Source organism: Haliaeetus albicilla, chromosome 8 (genome assembly GCF_947461875.1).
Source record: "Haliaeetus albicilla chromosome 8, bHalAlb1.1, whole genome shotgun sequence".
Taxonomy (NCBI): domain Eukaryota; kingdom Metazoa; phylum Chordata; class Aves; order Accipitriformes; family Accipitridae; genus Haliaeetus; species Haliaeetus albicilla.
In genome coordinates this window covers 16,873,040-16,894,281 of record NC_091490.1, presented here as the reverse complement: position 1 = coordinate 16,894,281, position 21,242 = coordinate 16,873,040, and the positions used below count along the sequence as shown (strand labels likewise).

General features: G+C 43.4%; 1 protein-coding gene across 1 annotated transcript in view; it reads left to right on the top strand.

The window, feature by feature from the left end:
- DDAH1 (dimethylarginine dimethylaminohydrolase 1) overlaps positions 1-20,921 on the top strand; it is a 66,056-nt gene extending 45,135 nt beyond the window's left edge. Inside the window, exons 3-6 of the mRNA XM_069789129.1 lie at positions 945-1,018; positions 1,614-1,733; positions 15,663-15,806; positions 16,299-20,921. Of these exons, the coding sequence (XP_069645230.1) occupies positions 945-1,018; positions 1,614-1,733; positions 15,663-15,806; positions 16,299-16,415 (455 nt within the window). The 3' untranslated portion in view covers positions 16,416-20,921. The remainder of the gene's footprint in view (positions 1-944; positions 1,019-1,613; positions 1,734-15,662; positions 15,807-16,298) is intronic.
- Positions 20,922-21,242: the final 321 nt, after the last annotated feature.

Genomic DNA, 21,242 nt, shown 5'->3' with positions numbered 1-21,242 from the left:
GCATACAAATTTTATTTTAGCTTGTAAAGTGCCAATAAGAAAAATGCTTTCAGTAGTCAACTGCCTGCAGTTGTTTCATATTTCTTATTACAAGCAGCTACATTCACCAGACTCATTTTCAGGACTTGTAAAAGCTTGAGGCAGATGATTGTCACTACTTCAATGAATCAAATGCAAAAAATGCATTTTTAGTTTATGGAGAAAGTGGTGGAGTTGCCTGCCAGATGTCATGTGCTAGACAACTTATATGCATGGTTGACTTCAAAGATGAAGATACTGACTGTGTTTTTTATGTCGTTAAACCCATTAGGCATTTTCTCACATTGGCTGCGCGCACGCTTGCTCCTTGGCTGTGCTGAATGAGCCTGTTTATTTTGATCCGCATCACAGTAGACTGGCTGCTTGTCTTAGTTCACCAAGGGGAAAGAAGGGCCTCAAAAGAGGCAGACCGGGAAGGGAGGCCTTTCTAAGGCAGTGCAGATCCAGCACTGATTTTCTCTGGAGCTGGAGGATGCCGGTGGCTGCAGAGCTGCCTTTGAGACCGGAGGAAATCTCGGAGGGAGAGGGAAATGGTCAATCAGTGCTGTACTAATCCAGCCCAGCTGTTCTCTTTCCTGACTCAGTGACCATTGCGGAGCTTTAGAAGAGGAAGCTATTTATGCTTCTGGTGAAATGTGTCTTCTGGAAGAAGATAATTGCTTTAAATTATGAGCTTGCAATTGCAGGTTGCATTCTTCTATGCTGAATTTTCAGTTTTACTACTCAAGTTGGGAAAAGAAAGATAGAAAATGATATCCATGAAAGATTGCTTCAGAATGTCTCTAAAGCTGGCCTGTTTTTAAAATGTGTATGTTCTGATGAAGGAGCTGATGTGGTGATTTTTTGGATGGCTTAAAAAAAAAAAAAATGCTGTAATTGTTTTGCCCTTCATTTTTTCATTCCAGGCAGAGAATTTTTTGTGGGTCTTTCCAGGCGGACAAATCAACGTGGTGCAGAAATTCTGGCTGACACATTTAAGGTTTGTAGATTCATTCATGCCACAGGAAATACAAGCTTTCATCCACTGAACCAATTTAAAAATTGTACTGGCTAAGACATTTGTCATACTCAAGTGCTTTATTTAGGACTTTTTAAAAAAAAAAGTACAAGTTACTGAAAAGGTTTGAGCATCCTGCAAAGTGACAGATGCTGAAGTTGGATCTGAAATGTGAGATCGCTGCATAAAAGTAACTTGGATAGTGGGAGGCTGTTATTATTTGAGAGCAAATCGACACTCACATCCTTAATGTTCTCATGTATCGGCAATGTGTTCTTATTGCTGGTCCCTGGAGAGGTTTTATGTACATACTGTTTAATTACATGTTTTAATGTATTTCTTTACAGTTGCAACAATAGTAATATTTGAAACATGTTCTGGATTTTACCCCAGTGCACCAGACAAGACAAGCTGGTCCAGAGGGGTATGTCATACTTAAACAGTTGACACTGTGCCCTGGGATATGTTGCTATTGTTAATTTGCAGAGAGTAAAATTAATTATGGAATATCTCAATATAATTATGGAACCAGGACAATTAAAAATATTTATAGCAACCATTCTTTGCTTCTGTACAGGATTATGCTGTCTCCACAGTCCCTGTTCATGATGCTTTGCATCTGAAGAGCTTTTGCAGCATGGCTGGACCAAACTTGATTGCTATTGGATCAAGTGAAGCTGCACAGAAAGCCCTCAAGGTAAAGCACGTAAGAAAATTTTCTAAACAACAAACTTTTTTTTTGTTTTTAATCTCTGCTCAAGGATGCTGGAATTTTAAAATAGATATAGATCAATGAAAGAGGAAATTACTACATCTCAGGGTCTCCTGTATGTGCAAACCATAAAGAATGTTTATATCAGGCAAGAGAACAGTGATGTTAATTTAGCTTTAGCTATCTTCAGGAAAAAAAATGGATCATACAGATTATAATTTACAGCTTTGTTGACTAAAAAGGTGATAATTTGGTGGTAGGAGGGAGGAAGGAGGTATCATCAGAGCAGTGGAGATACATACTTCAGATGTTGCCATAAGGAAACATGGCTTTTAAAATTGCCAGAGGGGAAGTAAAAGTTTTGGCATGAAGGAGGAAGGAGAGGGGTCTGATCCCTGTTGCAAAGATGACCTGTGTACACATTTTGCAGTGTAGATTTTCTGGATAAAATCAGTAACTCCAGCTGCAGGGACTAGAGTCCAGGACTTGCCATCCCTCCTTCCTCTGTCATCTGGCTGCAAAGTCACGTTCCTTCCTGGTAATGCTTTTTCCTCTCTGGTCCCACGAGGGTCTCATAACAGCATGGCTTCAACAGAAAGAAGGGAGAGTAGTCTCACCCCAGCCTGCTGATAATTTGGGTCTCTGAACATTTTCCTTTAAAGTGGGAGGTGTGGATTTGAACCCTGGGGCTAAGAGGCCTCATGAATCTGGGTTTCTCTTTGCTGGCAGACTTGCAAACCAGTAATCCATTGTGTAGCAGGTCAATGCTGTACTACCACCATCATCCTCAATGGGAAATATTTATTGCTGCTGTGGTTTGCGCTGGGTTCAGTGGCTTTCCTGCCTGCTGGGTGTGTTCAGAGCAAATCTACCAAGTTAAGCTTTTTCAGAGATGTGGGCACAGAGACACCTGAGGCCATGAATCTCATTACGCATATAGGCAATGAGACAGCTCACCCAAGAGATCAGCATCTCTGCTCCCACACAGTAGCACAGCTGCAGGCACTGATGCTTTGCAGCAGAAACTTTGGCTGGGGCACCAAAACAGCAAAGTGCAACTGAGACTTTACCTGAAGTGAAGCTTGAGGGAGTTTGTCCCTGTTGATAAATTAAGACCTACCATTCTGCACACTTTGGTTTGAGATGCAGGTAAGTCAGAGTATGTCTGAAAGCATTACAGCTAAGTGTCTTACACATTTTTGTCAGGACTTGCCTTCAAAGGTTAAACCAAAATTTACTTTTCAGTGATGGCAGGAAGTCCTATATTTTCACCTTATGATCATATTGATTCTTTTGCCAGTAAATAAGAACCTAAGTGCAGGCTTTGCTCTTTGGCTTTGCAGAAGCCTCCTTGATGCAATGTGATCACTAACGCATGGAGGAAGCCAGCCGTGTGTCCCTTATAATAAATGAGGAGTGGTGGAGATAGCTCTGCTGTACTAGTGAGAAAGCTCTCTGAAATCCACTCAGTTTAAATGCAACTTATGCAACCCGACTTGTATCTCTTGCCCTGATTCTAAAGCATGAATTATTTTGAAGAACAGCACCACTATCAGTGCCCAAGGCTACTGATCTGAATCTGTTCCAGGCAGAACATTTACAACAGAAATAGCATGTAACTCTGAAATCAACATCCCTGGCCCCCAAAGAGCTTAGGAACACATCCTGCATGGCTTGTACACCTCCTTGGCTTCAGTAAGCTAGTGATTTTTATTACTTTAAAACATCCTTCCTTAAATATTTGCAAGATGGAGGCCTGAGAGACTTCTTGTCCTTACTGCCATGCTGCGATATTTCATTGCACATTTGCTTTTCGGATCTTACACATTTTCCTCATGGGCATAATCCTAGGACTTTTCATTTCCCAGCAGCATCATTTTTACTATCAGAGCTCGGCAGAGATTTGGTGGGTTGTTTTTTTTTTTCCTTTTTTATCTTGTGACAGTTCAAGATTTAAAATGTCTCAGTCCCCAGCTAAGATAAAACCAACATTTCAAATCTCAGAATCTCTCCTGCTGGACATGGGTTGAATTATGGAGGCCAGGAAAGTGCAGTCCTGGCTAGCTTAGACTTGCAGCTTGGCAGCAATTAAGGGAATAGGATAGCAGCCTGATTGCTCCATGTGAGCTTAGGGGAGCTCTTAAACAAGAGGACAGTCCGTTGACTTCCCGCATAGTTTGGAGTGGCTTTAAGTTTGCTCATTCATTTGAACAAGCTGTCAAAGTTACTCTCTTATTAGAAATCACTATGTGAAGCTCTGGGACGACAATTCCCAGCTTATCACCTATGTCTTCTCCCCTGAGAAACTTATGAGAAATGGTTTTGGTTGTAAAGGTCTGATGTTCCTGATGCTGTGAGATTGATTTAGTCTGGGATGGAAAGTGCCCTGCATTTTTCTCTGTGAAATGTGCACTATCCCAAATATTCAGGCTCAAACTCGAAATGCATCGTGAGCAGCAGCCTGATGAAGTTTGCAGATATCCAGACAGCGCTACACTTGTATAGAGTGTTTATAAACATGAGCAAAATTCAAGTACAATACTGATTGCTCAGAGCTGCAATTTGAACTTGAGCCAGGACTAATCTGAGAACTCATCAGTTTGATTAAAGCCTTTTGCACAGCTCGGCTAATCGTGTTGCAGTGCATCAATTTAGCTATTGTAGCCAAAAATATTTTTTGGATAAGCTGATTAAATGTTGCTGGTAACTAGCCGTCAAGTAAATACCAGCATTAATCAAGGTACAGTAAAAAGCAGATACGTTTTTAGAAGAAAATGGTAATTAACAAGATAATCTAGCAGTCTTTGATTGTTGGTGGATATTTTTTGAAAAATAAGTCAACTATGTCAGTTTTCAGTGTGTTTCTCTGCATCAGACACTTACATGTGTGTGGTGGTCATGCTTGCTCACACCCTGCCAGCTGAGGTTAGGGACTCTGGCTCGGGGCAGCAGTTTTGTGCTGTAGCACTTGCCCTTCTGTGTTGGGTTTGCATGGCAAGGTTTTGGTAGTGGAGGGGGGCTACAGGGGTGGCTTCTGTGAGAAGGTGCTGGAAGCTTCCCCTATGTCCGACAGATCCAATGCCAGCCAGCTCCGAGATGGACCTGCCACTGGCCAAGGCCGAGCCCATCAGTGACGATGGTAGGGCCTCTGGGATAACAGATTTAGAGAAGAGGAAAATGTTGCTGCACAACAGAAACTGCAGCTGGAGAGAGGAGTGAGAACATGCAAGAGAAACAGCCCTGCAGACCCCAAGGTCAGTGAAGAAGGAGGGGGAGGAGATGCTCCAGGTGCTGGAGCAGAGATTCCCCTGCAGCCCGTGGGGAAGACCACGGTGAGGCAGGCTGTCCCCCTGCAGCCCAGGGAGCTCCACGGTGGAGCAGATATCCACCTGCAGCCCATGGAGGACCCCACGCCAGAGCAGGTGGGTTCCCAAAGGAGGCTGTGACCCCGTGGGAACCCCGCGCTGGAGCAGGCTCCTGGCAGGACCTGCGGATCTGTGGAGAGAGGAGCCCACGCTGGAGCAGGTTTTCTGGCAGGACTTGTGACCCCGTGGGGGACCCACGCTGGAGCAGTGTGCTCCTGAAGGACTGCACCCCGTGGAAAGGACCCATGCTGGAGCAGTTCGTGAAGAACTGCAGCCCGTGGGAAGGACCCACGTTGGAGAAGTTCATGGAGAACTGTCTCCTGTGGGAGGGACCCCACGCTGGAGCAGGGGAAGAGTGTGATGAGTCCTCCCCCTGAGGAGGATGAAGCGGCAGAGACAGTGTGTGATAAACTGACTGCAACCCCCATTCCCTGTCCCCCTGCGATGCTGGTGGGGGGCTAGGTAGAGAATTTGGAAGTGAAGCTGTGCCCAGGAAGAAGAGAGGGGTGGGGGGAAGGTGTTTTAAGATTTGGTTTTATTTCTCATTACCCTGCTCTTGTTTGATTGGCAATAAATTGAGTTAATTTTCCCCAAGCTGAGTCTGTTTTGCCCGTGACGGTAATTGGCTGAGTGATAATCTCCCTGCCCTTATCTCAACCCACAAGCCTTTTGTTATATTTTCTCTCCCCTCTCCAGCTGAGGAGGGGGAGTGAGAGAGCAGCGTTGGTGGGCACCTGCCGTCCAGCCGGGGTCAACCCATGACACCTCCTCATGCTCCTAGCAAGCTGACAGGTTACATCAGGCAACCACATCGCAGTCAGAGCAATGTATGAAGTTACCCAGAGTGTTTCTTGCTCAGTGTATTGGATCCAACTCCACTTTCATCCTGGGGAACCTCTAGCTGTTCCTCCAGGAGTCTAAATCTCTTCAGAGAAATTATTGGAAAACAAATAGGTAAAGCATCCATCTTGGAAATGATGGAGTTGGCAGTGCTGCTTATCACTAGCTTCCTCTAACATCTGAATTCTTGCTTTTTGACCTTAGTGATTTCTTTGTATTGGTTCACTTGCCTCTGAAGAAAAACATTTCAGTTGGTAATCAGCTTCTTGCAGTCTTGTGGAAATGCAGTTGCAAGAGGATCTCTATGAGGCAGTGATAGAATGAGCAGAAAAGCTGCTCTCTGAATTTCACCAGATTGACTGAGCTGTAGCAGTGCTGTCAGCTGCTTCCGTCATTACCCATCGCAGTCTGTGTGGCAGTACAGCCCCCTGAGCTTGTACCAAGTCATTTGCCTGGCACAGCCCAGCATGCCACTCCTTTATTGTGATAGCTTGTTATTTTAAACCTCTCCTTTGTTGTTGCCATTTTTCATGTCTGGAAATGCAATCATACAAGCAAGATGATTAAGCTGTCTTTAACTATCTCTGGTAGTTAGGTTGTTTTCATTCTGTAGTGTGTCTTGGTAGGCAGCAAGTGAACTGCTGTATCATGCTATGCTATTAAAATAGGATTTATCTTCCTACTAACAATCTTGTTTGAAAAAGACATTTTTCTTGATTGTTCTTACTGGTGCAAATCATGTATCCTTACAATACTTTAAAAATAGAAAAAGAAATTGCGTCTGGTGCTCACATATGGCAGAGTGCAACTGATCATGAGTTTAGTGCAGCGTGTGTATTGTAGAGCGCTGCAAGTGAGCTAGGAGATGAGTGCACAGAGTTTAGGATTATAGATGACATGCTAGAAGCAGGTAATAAATCAGAAGTGACGTTTTAACCATTAAATCCTCTTCAGGCTCTGGCAAGTATAAAATATTTATTTGGGCTGCAACTGAAAATTGCCACTTGAGGAAACTGCGTGAAAGAGACAGGCAAATTAACTGCAGAAAGTACCAGGGCCTGTAGTGGCTATCACATCTGAAACTTTGACTTCCCTCTGTTGTTTTCAGCATGCATTCAATTCCTTCTTGTAGTTAAACCCATTCATAATTCTGTACACGTAATTCCGTAGTTGAACATTGGCCGTGGCTGTTGACCCAGTAAAGCCTGGATTATTTTTCTGTTCCCTCAGTGAGGCCAGGATTTCCTCCAAACATGTCACCTTTGGGCTCTGATCCTGCGCTGTTGGAGTCACTGACCTCTACCGTGAGCGTGAATGAGGATGAATTTGGGCTGTGACAGTGCTGGTCCTGGCACAGGGAGGTGACAGGGCAGCGCTGCGGGCAAACGCTCTGCACCACGTTTTCCTCAATGAGAGACACAGCCCTGGGGTCTTGCTGGGACAGCAGAAGAGCAGGAACTGGCCCAGTACGTAATCCAGTTCAGGTTCCAGCAGCAAAGGCAAACGCTAAGCAAGATGATGATGAGAACCGTGACGCAGCAGCTGTTATACACGCCTTTCTGTACTCTTTCACTCTATACTAAATCCTGAAAAGCCGCCTTTCTGTCCTTTGGCCGTTTGTGTTGGTTGGTACAGAGCACAAATCCCCTCTGCTTTCTGTGATGAGCGAAGACTTGGACAGTGGCAGATCACAGTGGACACAGTCCTTGGTTTAAGCAGCTTTGTCTATGGTCAAACCATTCTCTGCCACCTTCTGGATAACTCGGTAGCAATCCCAAAGGATCTGAGGGTTACACGTTCATAGCTTTGGCAAGCTCAACTATTCCCTTGCAAGCAGTACATATTGTATTTGTAGCAAGTGCCTGCTAATGAACTTGCTCTCTCAGCCGTTGGGAAATGAGGTTGTCCTTTGGGTAGGCTCTGGTGTTGGGCAGTCTCCAAAGGACTAGCCCCAGGGTCTCCCCACGGGACTGGTATGAACTTGCTGCTCTGGTGTAATGCTGGATGCCTGGTGATTGCTGATGGATTTCAGAAGGGAGCAGAGGACCTAGAAGGAAGGTAGGAAACCCGGCATGGTGCCTAGGGCTGAGGGCTGTGACGCGGAGAGCACTCATCCCACCCTAAGGCCTGATCTTGGTCCCTGTGGCCAGCTGTGTCTGGGGTATTCCCTCCGAGATCTGGGATAATGGAGTTGCATGTGAAACGTCTGGGGTTTCAGTTGGTCGTTTCAGAGGAATGGATGCTAATTACAGAGGCAGCGTGGCCGTGGCAGATGTCAGGGCTGAGGGGCATTGCCAGGTGGGCTGCGAGGCAGAACGGGTAGCGCAGCTGAGCTTGTAACCCCTCATGTCCCCTGGACAGACCTGCCCAGCAGGACCTGGAGCGGTGGCGACATCTGCACTTCTGAGCTCGTCCTTGGTATCCCAGGCTTCGACCTCATTAGTCAATGGAATTTCATTACGGTCAGGAGTGTATCAGAATATGTACAGTAGTGCAATACCATGACTTCAGCAAATAGCTTTTTTTTTCTGCTTTCGATAAAAGGTTGGACATGATTGCTCTGCCTTCTTCTTGACTCTCCCATTCAATATCTTCTGTTGGGTGTGGAGCTGCTCATTCATCCCCTAAATTATTCCCTGAAGGACACTATTGCAAATGCAGCTGTTTTGACAGAGGTCAAGGGAGGCTTATCGAAACCACATCTTAAGGATAAAATAGAAAGGAGTCTCTTTTGGGCAACTAGGCACTTGGTCTGTATCCAAAGCTATGATCAGAGCAGTGCTTTTAAAGACTTGGGTGCAAGGAGTTGTTCTAGCATTGGCAGTTGCCCCCATTCATGTGATTAAATGCCTTTTGTTCGTATTCCAGCTTGTATAATTGAAGTCTCTGCAGTGTGCCAGCTTTAAAAAGCCGAGTAATGTTTCCCTGCATGAGAGCAAGGTTATAGTGCCTGCATAAAGCTGAGGGGTTCCCAACTCTGCCATAGAAGCACCTCCAGAATGGGCACCTAAGGAAAAACATATATCTGGTGTTCTTAGAAAGCAGCCCATACGCCCAGGCAGCATGAACAGGCTCAGCTAAATCTCCTGCTCCTATTGTCTGTATAGTGTCTGTCTTTCCTAGTAATGCACAAGTTTGCATGAAAACATTATCTCTTCTTCTTTAAGAATTCATCATTTGTGCCTCTGCTTATTCCCCACATGAAGTCATAATTCTCTATTTACGATATCACAATGGGTTGCTGTGGAAATGATTACTAATATTAATAACCCAAGGAGGATGACATCAGGTAGGGAATTAGCAGAAAGTGCAGATGAATGCTGACTTTTCTGTAATGCAGCAACAAAGAAAGGTTAGTGAAATCCAGAGAACAGTTGACAACTTGCCCCTAAAAATAAAAATTAAAAAATAAGACTTTGCTGCTCTCAGCCTTATAGATAGGAAAATCGGTCAATTTAAAAAAATTCTGTGCACTTTCCTTTAGCTCCTTCTGATTTTCTGTTACTTTATGAATTAGGGGCGTACAGAATCTCAGAAGACTCAGGTCTTCACTGAGTACCAGATGACCTGCTACTATAAAAACACAACTAGTTGTGGGTTTCTTTTAATTAAAGTTAGATGTTGTAATAAACATGGAGTGCCAGTGCTGTTCAGTTCCATATATGCAGAAGAATCTAGTCTTTTGGAAGATACAGACTCAACAGTATATGTTTATAGAATAGAGACTGTTGTATTAGTCTACTTTTTTTTTTTTTAAAGGGTGAGGAAAGTGTCCCTTTCAATACATATTTGTCGTCACCATTAAGGCTGTCAGCCATGGGATCTGGGTGAGAGGCTGACTGAGATGTCATTTGACTTGCGTAAATGGGGACTCATGTTTCTATTCCTTTGCTGCATTTTTTTTTCCTCTGAGTATTCTCTCCCTGGGTTCCTGTTCCAAAAGACAGGATGTTCATCCTCTCGCCTTCTTGACTGAGAGTAACAACGCACGTAAGCTGCTTCCTTTTCCCCTCCTCAGGTCATGGTTTCCCTTTGCAGCGGTCCTTGGGCAGAGCTGGCAGGCAGGTGACAGCGTGACCGTGACGCAAGGTGGTTTGGAGGGGCAGAGCAGCAAAGGTGTGCACATGAACGGCATGTGGTACCCGTCACATCTGCGGTGATGCAAAAGGTGTCCTGTGCCAGGAAAAGCCGAGGAGCAGGGTGGGAGAGGTTGCTTAAAGAACTCTGCCTTCTGGAAAACATGACTGAGAGGATGCAGCAGGGAGGAGAAGCCCAAAGCCCAGCTGCTGAGAGCATGGGTGGTAGGTGGAAATTAAAGTAACACTCTGGCTGTGTATGGGCTAAGGAATTTGGCGTATTGACCATCGCAGCCTGGAGCATTGCTGGTTTCAAACAGATCTCAAAGGCAGTTTGCATCCATAGGGTCTATGCTACCCTATCCTGTATCTCTAGCAGACTTTTCAGTACCTGACAAGAAGCCTTACATCACTCTACTGTGATTTATGCTGCTCAAAGTGGCTGTCTTGTCCTCCTCTTACTGAGTCTACCCTGCTGTTGTCTCTTCCGCCTGTCTGCATTTCGGGAATGACACTCCTGATAGATCTTGTCATTCAAGCAAGATCGCTGGCTTTTCCAGCTCTGCTCTTCTGTCTCCTCTGGTCAGCCTGGCCAACTGTCTATGGTCACTGTGGGCACTGCTGCATTTCAAGGAAACTCTGAGAAGCTGTTGAGTAGCGTGGTTTGTATGCCAGGCTGTGTCCCTGCACCCAGGCATGTAGCACAATGGCATAGCTCGCCAGCCTTACTCTGTCCTGCACTTTCTTGTGTTGAACCCTAAGGCTGCTGCCTTCTCTCTGCAGTGCCAGTTGTTTCTCCAAATATGAAGAAGCGAGGAAGGAAATTAATAGACAGAGGCAGGGCAATAAAACAATGAATGAAATTCAGTGTAGATAAGTGTAAAGTGATGTGCAGCAGGGACAGGGAGATTAATAACGTGAATATCACATACGAAATAATGTGTTCTGACTGATCATTACCACAGAACTAAGATCCTGGGCTTGTTGAAATTGCCAGCTCAGCTGAAAACCAAATGGAAAAAATAATTATGCCACTGATTAAAGCTGTGGTGCGTCTGCATGTTGGCTGTTGTGTGTATTTTGCATGCACGATCCCTTCGTTCCAAAAAAGGTAGAGTAGAACTGGAAAGATTCAGAAAAGTGTAGTAAGGATGCACCTGGAACAGCTTGTCTAAGGAGGCAAACTAAGCACACTATGAATGTAACCTGAAAAGGAGGCAACTGAGATGGGATCATAGGTGCCTATAAAATCAGGAATGATGTGGAAAAGGCGACTGGGGATCAATTGTTCGCTGTCTCTTCTAGTGCGAGAATCAGGGGAGCTCTAAAGGCAAGGGGCAAGTTCAAAAAAAAAGGAAAAGAAACGCTTCCTCACACAGTATGTGTCTGAACTCTGAAGCTACCTTGCTACAGGTTCAAAAGCAAACTGGACAGACTCCTGGGGCAGTGCTATAGGTGGTATTGGTCTGTATGACAGCTGAGTTAAGGTTCCTGGGAACCACACACCAAACCTCAGTCACCTCCAGTCCCTGTCTTAGGATCCAGAAGTGGGATATCATCATCTCTCACATGGGGCTGGAGACCCTCATCATGCAGCGCTAAAAAAGAAGCTCCTCCAGTTCCTCAAGCATTAAAAAATGGCAGGTTTGGTAATCAGCAGTGTTTTCCAGGTAGCAAGCAATAATTTACCTTTCTCTCTCAGTCCTCCCTCCAGATGGCAATGTACTGGCCAGGTGCCTGCCCTCATCTTTTGCCTTAAGTGTGTAAGGGCATAAGCCTGAAGTTGCTCCCAGACAAGTCATCCTTCCTCCAAGCAGAACAGAAGCGTGCTGTCCTTCCAAACTCCCAGCTAACCTGGGGGGATGTGTCTGCATATCGCTGAGTTAGTCTTCTCATCAGCGTTAGTTGCCCTGCACCACAAAAATACTTCATTTTCATCGTTGTAGGTAAAATCTTGATGTAGCTTAATCTTTTCTCACAATTTTCAATCTCTTGGATTAAAAGATTCCAGTTTCCTCTGTACCCCAGGCCAAATGCTACTTAAGCGTCAGTGTAAAACAGGCCAAACTTCAATGTTCTTGGAAAGAAGGAAAAGAGATGGGATGGAAAAAAAATCTTAAACAGTTTTAAGTAAATAGTTTTCTTTTAAGAATGCTGTGACTTGAAGGATTTAGGAAAGGGTAGCTGAAATCTGTTGAGAGAGTGATCCTGTGGGTGTAGGGTTATATGCATTTGACTTGGCCTTAGGTTTGATTTTTCTTTTAATTGTTGGGGGCCAGGGGAGCAGGGGCTAATCAAAACAAAAATCAGACCCCAAAAATCTGCACTTCTGCTCCTCTGTGGACATGACACGGGCATTTTTAAGTGGTGTTCACTGCTGCGTTAGCAAGAGGAACATTCAGTGTATGTTTGGTTTTGCTTGTGGGGTGTTGGAGGTACAAAGGCACGCTGCAGGTGCAGTGGGTTTGGTCGCTGTCTGTCCTGCAGCAATCTGGGTGCAACTAGGTCCCGGATGGCAGCAGGACTCAGACTGCAGCCTTCCTCTTGGAGGGGGAAAATTTGTAACTAGGCTTGGCCTGTTTTAAAAGTGCATGTGGTCATCTTAACTCTGTCAGTGATAATAGGCCCTAAACGCATATGCATTTTTCCTTCATGCATAATGCTGCTTCATATTTAGGATTATTTAGCTTACCCATTACCTCAGTTGTCTGAGGACACACTGTAAAAAAACTATAGAAAAGGCATTTTAGGCTATGCGAATGACTTCAACGTAAGGAAAGCATGACTAAGGGCTGAGAGAATGCGCAATGAAAATTACCCTCTTCGGGCTGAAGAAAATTCCCAGAAAAACTAGGCATGCGGGAAATGCCTGGCCCTTAATGTAGCTGGTCATACAACGTTTGTGGGCAGAAAGCCAGCCCTCCGCAAATGCATTGTGCGAGTGCTATAGTCTTTGTAAACTTGTCATTTCCAAAAAAATACATGTTTGGGGTGTGTATCTGATAGAAAATACAACCAAAGGACCTTGCTTTTATCTCTTTCTCTGCCGTGGAGTCCCATCTGGCCAGGCACATGTGCTCAGTGACTTTACATAACACAAGTATGGAAAACCCCACAGGTCTTTAAAATAACCAGATTGCGTCACATTGGTGCATTTCTGTTGCATCTAGAGCCTCCCTATGGGGCCGGTTTGGGGCATTAGTGCCTGGGTGCTCTCTCAAGAAAGTGGTTTTTGACATTTTACTTCAACATGCAGGCACAGTTGTAACAGTGATAAAAGCTTGCAGATATGATTTCCTTCTTACCTTAAGAGCCGAGGAAGAGAGTAATCTTGTATTGTCAAACCTCCAGTTACTAATAAATGCTTTCTTGTGGTGGTGTTCGAGCTAGCTGAGATCCCATTCCCACTGTCACAGCTACTCAAACTCCCGTGCTGCCTCATTTCACTTTCCCACTCATTTTTTCTCATTTGTTTCTGAATTAATTCAGCCACCATTTCTGTGCTTTTTAATCTTGAAAACAGTCCTCCTAACATGCCCTCGCCATCATCTCCCAGGGTCCCCAAAGCTGGTTCCTGAGGCACAGCCAGGGCCCTGCCACTTGTTCTCCATTTCTGCTCGCTGCTGCTGTTCTCACTTCAGCATTTTACAGAAGCAAATGAATGGGAGATGTGTCCGTACCCTTCTGCTTAAGAATTCATTCATAATTTCATATGGAAATGTTTCACAGTGATTCACAATATATTTCTGATGAATGAGCTGTTCCTACAGAAAACCTACAATATTGGGATTCTGTTTCTAACAAGGACTGGAGAAAGCACAACTGTTTGGGAGCTGAGTGAAATCCAGGTGTGGTGGCTTTTCCTCTACTGATACGTGTATTTTAGTGCATATTTAATAAATATGTTTCCTTAACTGAGACTTAAAAAGATTATGTGGGCAAGAAGAGAGAAGCTGCAGGTAGAGGATGAGTCTGCTGGCTCTGGTTACCAGGGAGAAGAGTTGCACTGCGTGCAGGCATGGCACCTGCTGCTAGATGTCTGCAACATCAAGGAAAGCGTAATAAAATACATCTTGGCAACATAACAGAAACAAAAATATAAATAGGAAGGTCAACCATGGTAAGCACAGTAATAAAAATACATCCGGTGAAGTAAAGGTGCAAGGATTTTTCCCCAGAAAAACACATTAACCTTTTATGGAGGTAGATGTGAACTTGGAAGCTCAGGAGAGTTTCACAACTTCAGAAAGAACAAGAAATTACAATCTGATAACACTTCCTCAAGAATGCGTGGCATTCTTCATTGTGAATTTCATGTTCTCTGAGGGATGTGGATGACTCAGGCTACAACATGAAAAATGTATCCAGACCTATAAAGGAATTACTTACTGTAGGTGTGTGCTAGCGTGAGTTGCTTTGTTGCTTCCCAATATGTTGTAGATCCTTTTTATAATTCAGTTCCATATAGTATTTTTTTTGTGAATGAGAAGTACTACAAATGAATGACCTTGCAAATAATTTAATGATAAACTTAACTGTGCCTGAAATTGAAGTCTGCTCTCTACTACGCGATGTAAATCTGTGGGGTCTCCCTGAGGAGGGAATTTAGTTGAAAAATTTTGTTAACAGAGTATCAGTTTATTTTTAAGATAATATTAGTGTATTTTTAAGCTGAAAAAAAGCCTTTTCTTTCTGTTTGCATCTTTGCAATGTATGTAATAGAGGGGCTAGGAGAGAAACTGAAACACTTGAATTTGCTTAGGCTTTCAGTAGGACCAAAGTTTTTGACTCTGAGCTTTGTTCACTTTGTGTTATTCTCGGTCTCTGTCAGGGTGAGGGTCATGTAAAGCTGTAGCAGTACAATGGGGAGTTGGGCGTCTTGTCTCCAGGCTTTTCCCATCTTTATTAAAAAGTTGAGCCTGATCCAAAACATGGGATCTCAGGCTTCTTGTGTGCTGAGAGTCTCTGTCTCTGAAATTCCAACCAGGATCCAAATTTGTGTATGAGCCCTATATTTATAACCCAAACCTCTGAAACCCACTAGCTTTACTGTTCTGAGGAGGTTATTGTGTTGTCCCCTTGGGAACGAGGATTAGCACAGACGTGCCTTCTCGCTCCCTGGCACAGGTGCTTAGTGAAAGAGTAACTGCTTGGAAGGCAGAAAGGAGGTCCCTGAAAAGAATTAAGATTGGGCTGATAGCCAGGCTGGGAACTGTTCCTGTCCTGTTTGTGTTAATTCATGCTCATTTTATAAATATTGAATGATGGCTGCTTTTTTTGAAGGTGCTGAGCACCTATAGTTTCCATCAATGTGGGCAGGGGTTTTGCATACTCAATGCACATTCCTTGAGGAAAAGAACCCACGGAGGATACTTACTGAGTGCCCTGCTTAATCCTGCTGCTTGCAGGAACCATTTCACAAAGGTTTTCTACGGCTCATTTCAGTTAGGGTTAGTTGATTCTTCCTTGAAGGGCAGAGATGAAAAGAGATCTCCTTACTTGCTGAATAGCAAAATGGCCCTTGGCTGACTTGGCAATCACTATTAGATATTTTTTGGAGGCTCTGTTCTCCCATTTCTTAGGGGCTGCTAATGTGTTTGGTCTAAATAGCTGTGCTTTGTGTCTCCTGGCAGACCATGCAACAGATGAGCGACCACCGCTATGACAAGCTGACGGTACCCGACGATGCCGCAGCAAACTGCATTTACTTAAACATTCCCAGCAAAGGCCATGTCCTGCTGCACCGAGCCCCCGAGGAGTACCCAGAGAGTGCAAAGGTGAGCGCCGTGCTGGGGGTGCCTGGGAGACCCCCAGCATCCTGGCCTTGCTGGGAAGTCCGTGGGGCTTGAAATCATTCAGGACATGGTTTAGCGGGCATGGTTGATGGTTGGACTCGATGATCTTGAAGGTCTTTTCCAACCTAAATGATTCTACAATTCTATGATCAGGTGCTTTCTAGAATGGACTGTTGTATCCCTTCAGGGAAGTATCAGATGGCAAAAGGTGGGAGGCCTGGACTTTGTTCTCATCTCCACTACCGATTTAATTACTTTGTCTCTTGTGCCCCTGGTGCTTCTTCTGCATAACTGGACATAGCAACAGTTCCCCTCATTGCAGTTGTGATGTTAGCGTTGATTACAAATGATGAGATGGCTTAGCACCCGCTGATAAAGCAATCCATGGCTGTTCCTTCTGTAAATAGTTAGAGAAAAGGGAAAATAGAGAGGCATAAAGTGTAACAATTCTGTTCCGTTTTCTTTCCTAAACAGGTATTTGAAAAACTGAAGGACCACATGCTGATCCCAATAGCCAACACAGAACTGGATAAAGTAGATGGGTCACTCACCTGTTGCTCTGTGCTTATTAACAAAACTTCAGAATTATGAGTTTACAGAGTCCCTCCCTTGTAACTGGCAATAATGTTACACACAAGGTAGACGAATCTGTATCCACACTTTTATTGTTTTTATTGACAATCTACTGTACCACTGTGCTACTAACCCTTGTTTACAAATTTTTTGCTTTGTGTATTTTTATGTCCTTGCAGATAGTATTTAAGGTGGATATACGGTTCGCTGGGGGGCACATAACTTGAAGTATGCTAGTCCCGTGGGCTAGCAGAAGACAATTATAATGGCTAACCCCTAGTATTAGTGGTTTAACATATCTATGTGAAAACTTTGTGAAAACCAACTAATTCTCAACATTTCAAGCACCTCTGTTGTCTTGACACTGTTCCCTTCTCCTATCTTTTTTCTCTTGCTTCCTTGCTCTGCATCTTTTTTTCCTTCCTCGGTCCTCTTTCAGTGATGCAAGGTGTCAGGGGGGACTAAAGAAAACTCAGTGGGCTCATGAACTTGGTATCTTGTGTGGTAGGGAAGTTTTCCCTTTCCATACACTAGCTGGAACAGTGGGCAATGGACTGTGCTCGCTGTCTCTGCCATATCACGTTGCTGCTGCTGGGCAGAGTTGTGGCTGGAATCGATTTCAGATGCCAGGTAGCAACTTTGGAAAAAGCTTACTCCGACGGGAGCGTTCAAGGGCAATGTCTGCCTGGGAAACTTGAATGACAGAAAAAGAGGGAACAATGCAGCCACACAAGATACATCCTGCAAGTTCAGGTCCCAGTTTGCTGCTAATGCTTTGACTTTCAATTTGGTGAGAATGGAAGAGGAGTTTTTAAAAAGGCCAGATCCCAGGGAGCACCCGGGCCACAAAAATGAAAGACTGAGATGCTTTTGGAAAAGTTAAACCTACGAATGTAATCTAAAATATGGGGGGTGTTAATTCTCTTTATTTACTTTTAAAATTTATTTCTGTCTCTCCTTTCTGTTTTCTCCTCTTTTGGAGGCCACTTACTAGCAAAATTCAAAAGGAAAAGGTGATAGAAGGAGTTGAAGGACAGCTATTCCTGGATTATGCTCATGAATAAGGGAAGCTATTTTTTCCTGAAAGATTGGCCTTTGTACTTTATCTGCCTTTGGGGCAGTTTTCCTTGGAACGATAACAATCTTATTTTTTTTAATTGCATGAATATTTACTGTGGTATTCAGTTAAAACAAATACAATTTTTGTAGCAAATTCCACAACATGTTTACCCACTGAGTCATACTTTTTTTTACCACAGTAGAGTGAAGCATACCCCATTGTATTCACATGCTTCTTGTTAAATCACTTGTAAACTAAGGATGGAGAAATTCCCAAACAGAGGCAGTAGTGGGAACTCTCCAGAGACTGACAAATAGTCTGAACATGTTATCAACTTCCTAGACATCTCCTCCACCTTTCCTGAACCACTCGTGGCGTGTTGCTAAGGTACAGTAGGAAGCGAGCAGGGGGGGCACAGGCAATGTGGTCTGCAGGAAGGCAAACAGTATTAATCAAGCACACACTTGGATATTCTTTGGAAACCTGCGTGCTTTTTTGTGCAGTCATAACGGAGGAATCACAAGTACTCGTATCCGTAGGTACTCCTCAGCGTATCTCTCACTTCGTCTCAGTGGCTAAGGAGGAGGAAACCTCCTGGAAGCTACCAGAATACATCTGATGCATTGTAGGCACTCTGTATGTTGTGATGACATGAGGTATCATGAGGGAGAGAACAATGACGAGCAAATATAACGTATGTAAAAAGAGAGCATGTCCCAAAGGAAGTCTTTAGCCAGCCAAACAGCAAGTGCTGTTTTTATGGCTGTGTGCTGTCCCAAAGGGTTCTCCTAATGTTTCTCCTTTGTCTCCTCCATTCCCATGTGCTATCATTTAAGCCTGACCCAGATGATCAGGCTCTAAGGATGTAAACATTGCAGTGGGGAATCTATTTTTCTACCTTCCCTTGGTGCTTTTAAAATATCTGATAAAGCATCTTGCATTCTAAAATGATTTGACATTAAGCAAAGATTTTGTGCCAAAAAGTGACCCTGCAGTATTTAACTGTGACCTTCTAGAGGCAAGCTGTACTCTGCTAAAAACCTATGCAGCTGTGGGAGCTGTTGTACAAAGCTGGAACAGAATCCCCCCGACCTGTCCGTGTACCTCCTGGGGCCTGGCCCCCATCCATGTCCTTCAGTCCCTCTTCCCTCCTCTCATTAGGGAGCCAGAGCATCCAACTACACTGGAACAGGGTTAGGCTGTGGCATTTCTACTCAATTCATCTCTCAGACTTTGTTGGTTTTTGTTTTTTTCTTTCTTCCACCCCCTCTCACCTTTCACCTGTCTCGCTCTTTCTGTCTCTTGTTTTAGTTTATGGAATGATGAGTGCTTTTCTCTTTTAACCCCAAGTGGTTTTGCCTTCTGTTGCTTCAGTTCTCCTGCTTGAGTCTTCTTTTTCTGTACTCCTCCCTCCTCGCTGTTCACTCCAAAGTACCCCAACCCATGGTGGACTATCCTAAACTCACTCCCTCCTTGAGTAGATGCCAGGAGGGAAGAGAAACTGAGGGGTCCGCTTTGGCTCTGAGCGACTTTCTCTGAGCTGGAAGGATGACTGTCAACAGGAGCTATAGATCCAGAGAGTGACAAGGGTGACTCCTCTTCTTCAGGGTTACTCCAGAAAAGAGAAATATTTGTGGTGGACATTGTTGATATCTCGTGTCCCTGAAAGCAATAGAATAGGTGACAATTAATTTCCCTGGCTCCCCAAGGGAGGGAGAGGGGGAGTCAGGATCTCAGAGCTGAGAAACCTCTGTGTTGACAGACATGTTGGTCTTTCATCTGTTGCCATTTAGGTTTCCTTGGCTTCAAGGCTGCATTTTGGTATACAGAAAGAGCAAGGGTGTGGCTGAGGGACCTGAATTCCCTCAGGTGGTGATTTCAAGTTGTATTCAAACTGTCTAACTTCAAGCACAGAATTTAGGTGCTCTAAATCACACCTGCTTTTTCTCTGTTGGTCTCAGTAGGTATCATAGTCTCCTAACATAGACACTCTGAATTACATCTTAGCCTGATGCCAAAAGTTACCTAAGCTGGTTATTGGGATTGCCCTCACCTCTCCACTTTTAGTGTTATTTTTTATTCTGGCATTATAAAGCAAAAACATTAAGAGCACTTCAGTTTGTGCATTTGCAGTATGGTACTAAGAACTAAATTAATGCCAAATGCTTCTTGTTCTTAGCATTTTGCTGTTTTCCATTTTTTCTGTTGCCTAAACGAAGAATTCAGTTGTGAGGACGTTTCTGCTGTGATACATATGCCTGTAATGGGCATCCTGTACATCTTGTCACCAGAACATTTCTCAGATGCCTGATATAAATCATCATCCTTGATTAATATAAATAATAAAATAAAATCCCAAACCAAAAAAGGAGATGAGACACTGAACACTAATAGCTGCCCACATAAAGCACTTGATAACAACCGTCAGGCTATATGACATAGCAGGCCAGTGCAGAAGTTCTTGTGGTTAATAGCTCAGCAATGGGGCTTGAATTACTCATCAAAGGTTTTTTTTCCTTTGAGCAATCAGTTTAGCTCAGTTCAAATGAGAGCTACAACGTGCGTTATAGATCTTTCACAGATGTTCTCTTTGCGAAGAATTTAGGGAGAGCTGTGATATGTGGGTTTCTTTCTTCACCAGAACGTGAATACAGTGTCTCTCTCTGCAGTGAAAATGTGAATGCATACTGTACCTTATAAGATAAACTTGAATTCTTCCATTTCTGCATTTTTGTCTTTTCCATGCTAATGTACTCCTTTGCAGTCTTAAATAGATGCCACTGTATGAAGCTATGCTCTGATTAATTTGCTGATTTCCATGTGATAGTTACAGAGCTCATAAGCAACACTATGTCCAGTTTTAAAAACAAAAAGTCAGTGCACAGAATGCTGTTTGTTCACAGCAAATTGAGGATGAAATATGGACAAAAAATGAGCTTTTGATTTCATTCAGCTTCTTATACATTATATCAGTGAAGTTAGAGCCAAATTGCTTTGGTAGAAAACATCAATATTCACATGGAACCATTTGAGGAAAATAGTTTACTATTTAAGATTCTTTATTTTTGCTTTTATCAATAAGGAAGCTGAAAAGATAAGACTGCTTATAGAATGGTATTTGTTAAGTGATTGCGAACAAAGTATCATTGGACCTCATGTATTTTCAGAAACGTTTTAACTGGATGTATGATGTAACTTGTATAGAGTTGCATGTGAATTGTGTTAGTCACTGTTATACATTGTATTGTTCTGCAGTGCACAAATATGACTACTGAACACAGAAGTGTTACATTTCATTAATTAAAATCTTGTTGCGGTATATAGTTCCCCACTTTTTGTGCCAAAAACATCAATACATTCCATAATCTGTTCTAATAGAGGTTTGCACTTTTTTTTTTGTGACTCTTGCAGTTTCAATACTATATATCCCCATCACGAAGGAATAAAATGTGAGTTGTACTGTGCACTGTGTAGTTTTTGCCTCTTGGTTTTGAAACTGAATGTATATGCATTTAATTTAATACTGTTTCATGCCATCTTTTTATTTGGAAGCTTGTTACATGCCTAGAAATAAAGCCAATTATAGACACTAGTGCTAAACCTTTAAACCTGTTAGAAGAAATCTTGACTCTTTAAAAACAGATCATGATTTCAGATTCTACATTTGAGAATAATGTATAGAGAGGATATATTGCCTATGTGTTCTAGATACAATGGTTGTGACTAAATTTTATTATTGTCCAAGATAACTAAACAGATGTTACTGTAGTATAGTATTTTCTCTG